The following is a 7,847-nucleotide window of genomic DNA, read 5'->3' on the forward strand; positions in this document are numbered from 1 at the left end:
AGAGAGGGGCAGAGATAGAGTGGAAACAAAAGGGAAGTTGTCACGTGGCTCCAGAGTCGCTGATGGATGTGCCGTGTAGCGCCGTGTGTGCCGAGGCAGCGTTTTCAGGTAGAAAAAGACTCTCTCTTTGTCATGCAGATGACCATGCAATCAGACTGGCTTTGTCTCAGCCCGACGGGCTGCGCTCCCGGGGACATTGAGAGCCCCGACTGCTAATCCGCCCCGGGTTTGTGTTCGCCGAGCGCGCATAAAAGCCGACGTCCCGGTACCTGGGGTGTGTGTGTGCCGACGGGGCTCTCCAAAACGAGGTCTGACCTCTCTCAGGCTACTCAGTCCCTTCTGTGCTTCCCTCACTCTATTTTTCTACAGCTTTGAAGAGACAAGCCACACTGTTAGGGATTTGGGGGAAATTCAGTCCCCGAAGGAAGGTTCATTTCACAGCATGAACTTTAGGAAGCATGTCTGTCATGAATATAGCCGCAAAAATGTTGCAAGAACCACAGCACAAAAAGACAAGATGGGAAATTTGCCATTTTCCTCTTCCCGTGACCACTTTTGGGTCATTTTGGCCATTTTATATGGTCCTTCTAAGAAGAATTTGTGCTGGGTATTCTTTGACAATCCAGCCCCTAGAGCCAGTTTCACTTAGGTTTGAGGTTGAAGGCATACCCAAAAAGACATGGGAAGAAGGCCATTTTAGTTCTAAACAACCACTATAGAAAGGTTGTGTTATTAATTTATTAATTTTATTTATTTATTTATTTATCTATCCGTTCATTCAATTCCATGTTTTGGGGGGGAAAAAAAAAAACTGAAAATAAATCATCTCCCCCCAATATTATCTATTAGCGACAGGAATCGGGCCAAGCCACTAAACAAGGCACAGGAAAGAGAGTGCACCTCGCTAATTAGCATACACTAACGAAGCTGGCTATAAGAATAGCCTCGATCCAGATGCCTTTGAGAACATTTGGGAAGGTTACGCAGAGGTAGTGAACATTTCTCCTTCATATGTTTATTTGAATATGTCGCCTTGTCTACGTCAAATGTGCTACGCAAACTTAACACCACGCCGCTGAGACTAACCCCCTTGGAAAACCAACTTGTCCAAAAATATCATTCAACATGAAAATCTGGAATTAATATGTCGTACTGTATCTGTCTGCAGACCTCTGAGATTCGCATTTCTGTGAGAGACTATTTATTTTAAATTATTAAAAGCGAGTTAACGGTAAGCCGATACGCTTGCGCAGCACAACAGCTCTTTTTCCATTTCAATTTATTCACTTAAAGAACTCGATTGACATTGACATATTGTGTTGCAACAAGACAGAAGCACCCCATGTGACGCACTCCAGTATGACCTGAATAGGAAACTGAAAGTGGCAGTAGCACCTTTATGACATTATCAAATTGAATTGCATTACAAGTGTAGGTGCATCTCATGTGTGGGAGTATCCAATGAAGTACTTAATCAGCATATCAAGCACAATAACAGCATTATAGCTTTAGTCACGAACCTACAATTGGAACACTTGGTTTGCTAAAAGCACACATGAACAAATCGGCCTCTGAGATCAAGTCCACAAATTCGCCCAACCCATTTTTGTCATCTTCTTCCTGAAACTCCCGAGCCAAGGAGGTTCTGTTATGAGGGGGAAATGCCAACCCGTGCCTGATTTTACTTGAGATTACCTAATTTATAAGCGCTAATGAAAAATGAAAAGTGGAAAGGGGGTGCTACATTTGCTATGTGTGTTCAACATTGAATGAAAATTAAGCTGGCAGAGTGTGTCTGCTAAAATGAGTGAAACATGAATACGCCTAGACTGAATTTACACTGCAAGTCCAAGCGCCCGATATGGATTTAATGCCTCTTTAATGTTAACGGGGTGAACCCTGTTTTTATTGAATTATTAAAACTATACACGTAAACAGACATATTTGCTGTCCTTTTCTTATAAATACATTAAAGTTGATTGCCATGTGACTCATTTAACATGTTTCCGTATAGTGGCCGTTGGTGATCATAGGACCTCAACTGAGTCTTGAATCTGGTGAAGACTCAAAATGGTGGACGTAATCGCCATTAAAAAATAACTCGACAATAATACGTATTTGATTTATGCTAATATTCATGTCCAGTACCAATGTTGTGTTTTAATGACATCATGAGTTTATAGAGATTTGTAGCTCGCAGCTACTTGCTCTTAATAGGAAGCCATTATTGCATTCTCATTATTGCATTCTCATTATTGAACGTGAAGGAATGAGGTCGAAATACAAAAAGTCCTGCCTCGCTACAAAAACAGATATGTTCAAACCTCATTGAATAAAGTACATAAGCAGCCAAGTATATTCACATATTAAATAAATATAAGCATATAATTATACCTGCACACCAAATCAATAAAGAAGACATAACTAGACATTTTTGATAAGTGGTGATGAGAAAGGTTTTTATAACTTTATGATATGATATATTTCTGAGGACTTTGAAATAACAAATGACTTTTGATATATTGCCTAAATAGTTTACTGACCCTTAAGGAACTGTGGAATGCATGCCTGATGTTTTTTCTCTGAATCATGGACACGGCCAGAGTCGTCTTGACCGTTCAGTACTTGATTGTATCTTATGTTTTGACTAATGCTAGACGCCAGTTTTTGATTACTACTGAACGCTCTGCACAGAGGGAAATATTTTGCCTAACAAAGAAAGAATGAGGTACGACAGTGTATGTCCAAGATTGGAGAAGAATGTTCACAGGAAGGTCACGTGGCGATAAAACCAGCAGGTGCCAGAGGGAGCCAGCCAAGGACTCGGCCAAAGATGATCGCCAAGGCCGAAAGACGGGATGGAAGACAACAGCCCCCACACACACCGAATCGCCCATAACCAGCACCCACTCCCATGGCGAACTTGCCCCACCCCAAAGACTCATCACCCAAAGAACCTTGAACATTGCCTTTTCTGAATGGAGACTTTCCGCTCTTGAAGGGCCCAGCGCTGTATTGTACTTTCCTGAAAACAGAGCTTTTTGAACAAGAATTGTGATTGAACTCAACCAATCTGTGTAAGTCTAATTTCTGCTTCAGTGTCTTTGCATTTTCCTAAATCTGAAGAAATCAAACGAGCACGCAGTGAGTAAATTGGATAACAGGTGATTGGCAAAGGTTTTTGCCGTGAGGCGCAGATAACGCGCTCCCTAAATTGTGGACAGAATCCAACAAACGTCATCATAAATGTTGAAATAATAAATTAACAAACGACAAATACATTTTGAGTCTCTAAAAGAACAAATCATGGTGGTTTGTGGTGTGTCCAATGTGGAACGCGTTTTATTGCTCATAAAAAAAAAAAAAAAGTAAAATGCCATAAAGTAAGTGGTTGGGTTTTTTTAAGCATAGTCTTGGCTACCATTGTGTTCATTAATTAGAATGTTGTCGGTAATAAAGATGTCAAACTATTTATTAAAACAACAACCCACTATCCTGACCTCTACTTGAAGACACATTATTTTTCTTTAATCTAATATTTTGTTCCTTCAGACGTTAATGCTTTCAGTGTGCTTACCGGTAATTTTAGCACCAGGTCTAGAGGGCAAATCAATGCGGATTGGAACAGTTAAAGATACAAACGCCTGAAGGCTTGGCCTGCGTAGCGCAGACTGCAGCAGTCAGTAGCAGACAGCTGAAGGCACGGAACCCATGCCAAAGAGTGCATCCTACCCTGGTGGGACGGAACCTGCAGGATGGCAATTCTCTGGCAAGACTTCAAGGAGCACACCTACCTTTCCTTTCTCAGCTTTGATTACGCACTACACAGCCCGAGAGAACCCGACAAAAGGTCTACAGCGTACAACAAACAAGCCCGCGAACTGGAGTCTGTGATGTTGTGCAACGTTGGCAACAGCAAACCTGTAATTAGTTATACTCAACCTTGATCTCCCTCTAAAACAAAATAAAAAGGTATCCATAAACGCCTGTGAAATACAACACACCTCCTTCAAGGGAAAAAACAACTGGTAGCAGCTCTAATTGAGATTGTGCATGCAAAGTGACAATACCGAGGCACTGAGCAGCTTGGATTAGGTTTTGAATAGAGACAGATTCTTTGTGAAAGCCTACTGTGGTGGTTGGCATGCGCACCAGTGCGCCGCATCTGCTCATTGGGCCCACTGAGGAAAACCCCCGAATGGTATATAGGCGCTCGCTCATTTTTACCTTCTTCTAATCCCATTTCTTAGAGCCCGCCGCCGTCGGGTTTTTGTTACCCTGACTCAAAACAAAATGCTTCCGTGTCACACTAACAACTCCAACCCTTACATAACAATTCCGGTTCAAAATAGAAAATATTTACATATGAAAGAGTCTTTACCAACTTGGTAGGGGTAACTTTCATAGTGTGCATTAAAACGCCAGGAATATAATCCATCATAAATTAATGTCTTGCTATGCGAATTGTGTATTGTCATATTTTACTCTGTTGAGATCTACACTACACAAATTAAAGCCGCTTCCAGCTCAACTCACGTCAAACTATCGAGACCAGACACACATCGCTGGCGTAAGATCAAAATGACTAGTTTTCTGCGCAGTTGCGATTGCCTCCTTCATGTTATTCTAACAAAGATAGGAAAAGTTGGCCCAACCAATTGACTATTCAAATTTGGTCATCAATGCTTTTGGTTCCATTCTGGCTCCGTCAAAGAAAAACAAAGAGGGAGAGCTGAATCTGAAGACCTACTGATCCCAATAAGAACTTGCATACTGGCCTTTAGCAGACTGCTGCCGCATCACGGCAACACCAACCCAACCAGAAAATGTCTGCAGCACCGCAACAGAGGCCAATTGGAAAACACAACCGATTCCACCTAGAGAATTCCCAACCCCACTTTTAACTTCACACGCTACTGCAGTTTTATGGGCATGTATAAATCTGAATTCCAACTCAACATAATTCGAAGAGCGTTGTCGTTAGTACAGCTGTCAACTAAACGCTGATGATGATGAACGGGCCCGAAACCCAAGCAGGGATAAATCCTCTGTGTGTTATCCTGGACATGTTTGACAAAGCTTGCCTTATTTGCCTGTCGTTCCACCTCCATTAATCTTGAAACACGGCCGCTCCTTTCCTGCTGGGTTAACCAATAATTCCACGGGGCTTCTCACATGAGCACTAATCAACAATTTAGTGCTGTACCTCAATCCCCCCCGGGATGAATCAAACGCCTCTGAAAGAGAAGGATCGAATGTAAGCCATCTGTAGCTGTCTCACATTGCGACTGATTGAGGCGACGACACGACGTGGTCTCGGTGACGTCAAATACACAAATCAAGGCCGGAACATCAACAGTTTCCCTAAAGTGAATTAATGCAACACTCCTCATCATAATACCTCTCGATAACTGTACAAAATTATTTGAAGAATGTGACTATGAACACTCTATAGCATAGGTGTCAAATTTAAGGCCCGAGTGCCACATATGGCCCGCCACATCATCTTATGTGGCCAGCGAAGACAAATTGTGCATTGACTTCATGTATCAATACTAAAATTACTAAAAATCACTTTTTAAAAATATCATTCAAATAATAGTATTTCAAAACTAGTTATTCATTAGTTTGTGTGTCTTTGGCATGTGGAGAAATTGACAATAAAGCTGACTTTGACTTTGACTTTGACTTTGTTGTGTACTGTATTTAATATAAGGCATTGGCAGTCATAATGGGCGGAAGGTAACTATGACGACGATGCAAAACAATGTGATGTAGACTGCAACACAGGGCAGTTTTGATTTACATCAAACCAGCAGTGTTAATTGTTCAGCCAGGCAAGCAGCAAATAGTTAACAAATCTACTTTTTAAGCAATATTAAAAAGTACCCAAAAAGAGGTCAACAATAACAATGTTCAAACAATCCACTGGAGGCTTCACTTCCCATTGCATGCCAGGATTTTTTTTTTCTTTCTTTTTTCGGATTAGAGCTCCAGTGACCTCTTTTTCAACCCTTCATTTTTCATACGTAAGCCATCTTTTGTCACTTCATTGGACCATTGGCGAGGAGGATCACTGTCCATCACTCACTGCACGGTACCAAATCGAATTGGACATTTAGTGCTAAAAGCCGACACCATGTCGCCAAAACGGTACAGAAGTTTTAGTTGGAATGTTTACAAGTGTTCTCTTGCTGCTAAGTAGCACAGCAGGGTAAAACATTCTTTAATGCAAAATGCGATAACTCAGTCTGTTAGTATGGCTTTCCATTTATGCCAGGTGTCATATATATTTTGCCAGATTTTGTGACACACACACATTGGCAAAAACCATCCAGTGAGTGATTTAACACTGGTGTGCATGCCAATGTGTGCAACTAAGCTTAAACATTTATTTTATTTACTAATTTGTTATCGTAACTTCCCATTATTAGTGTGACACTTTCCAACCCCTGTGGTTCCAAATCATATTACTAGTACGTACTTACTTTAAATTGAGTGGTAGGCTATAAAAATTTGCCAAATGTCCATTTAAAATGTCCCTAAATTAAATTTTGTTAATTATAGCACACATTTCGTGACGCGCATACATTTTACATTTGCCACAAATATTTGTAGGCAATTTGACTTCAGTATACGTGTGAATACGAGACCGACCCTGTAATGAAAAAGGGAAAGTCACTGCATAAAACATAAAATTCTATAAAAACAGAAAAACAGTTTAAAAATAATTGTGCACCATAGTGGGAAAAATTGACCATTGATTCAAATGTACTACTGTAACTTTTCTTCTTTTACATTTGCTTTTAAGTTTAAGCACCATGGAAGGATTTGTGAATGGCTATCAAATTTGGGGGGAAATTATAGCAATTGAATGAACAAATCAGAAATATTGTTTACTTTGAATCCCAATTAAAATAAAATAAACGTGTTATGGCTGGTTACTTGGCTTTTTTTTTTTTTTTACACATTATAAATTCTGCCAGCGTAGTTGTATGCAAACTTATGAGCACAACTGTATATTGGTGTTATAAGATATTTTTCAGGTTGTGACGCTTCCCAACCCCTGTAGTTCATATGATACTAACAAACTGTGTAAATGGAATTGTGCATCATAAAAATATTACAACAAAAAAAAAAAAACATTCAGATGTACTGTTAAACATCAGAAGCAGCATCAAAAAGCCCGATACGCGAGAGCTTGCAAAACTACTTATCCGCGCAAGTTACAAAAGAAGCGATTTTGCATGGAGGTTTTTTTGTGTGTGTTTTGCACGTTTTTAGACTAAAAAAAAAGTCTATCTGTGTCTTTAAAACTGGAGGATGCTCGGGCATGTTTATGTCCCTCCATCATCATCATCATCATCATTGTCACTACCGCTATCACCGTCATCATCTTCATCCTTATCAGCTGCTGTCCGCTGCATAACAATTGCGACAAAAATACTACATTTATTAAAAAATGGCTGGAGAAAATGAAAACAAAACAAATGCATTCCGTCTCATATTTATCTCTCATCATATTTGCAATGGGTCACCGAGGACCTTGTGCAACGTCAAAAGCCGGCACGAGGATGCACACAGCTCTTTAAAACGCGTGCTTACCTTCAACAGCTATTACGACCGGCAAGGCCCATAATATCCATAGAATATCCATGGTCGTGGTCACTCAAAAACGGCCCGGGCAATCAAATGCAATAGGTCCAGAAAGCCATTGACAGCCCGACGTGAAGAGGGCACCGGCGATCCTTCACCTCCTGCACAGCGCGCTCGGATAGCAAAACACAAGCGACTCAAATCTGGACCAAGTTTGGGCGAGACCAAAGGCACACAGAAACCGGGGGAAT

At 40.7% G+C, this 7,847-nt stretch overlaps 1 protein-coding gene across 4 annotated transcripts in view; it reads right to left on the reverse strand.

Moving 5' to 3' along the window:
* Positions 1-7,789, reverse strand: part of ephb2b (eph receptor B2b) — a 96,588-nt gene extending 88,799 nt beyond the window's left edge. For 2 of the 4 annotated variants that reach the window (XM_049733440.2, XM_049733438.2), the window contains exon 1: positions 7,606-7,789. In XM_049733440.2, the coding sequence (XP_049589397.1) occupies positions 7,606-7,657 (52 nt within the window). In that variant the 5' untranslated portion in view covers positions 7,658-7,789. The remainder of the gene's footprint in view (positions 1-7,605) is intronic. The other 2 variants (XM_049733441.1, XM_049733439.2) reach the window with 1 other exon arrangement.
* Positions 7,790-7,847: the final 58 nt, after the last annotated feature.

This window comes from Syngnathus scovelli, chromosome 11 (assembly GCF_024217435.2).
Source record: "Syngnathus scovelli strain Florida chromosome 11, RoL_Ssco_1.2, whole genome shotgun sequence".
NCBI classification, from domain to species: domain Eukaryota; kingdom Metazoa; phylum Chordata; class Actinopteri; order Syngnathiformes; family Syngnathidae; genus Syngnathus; species Syngnathus scovelli.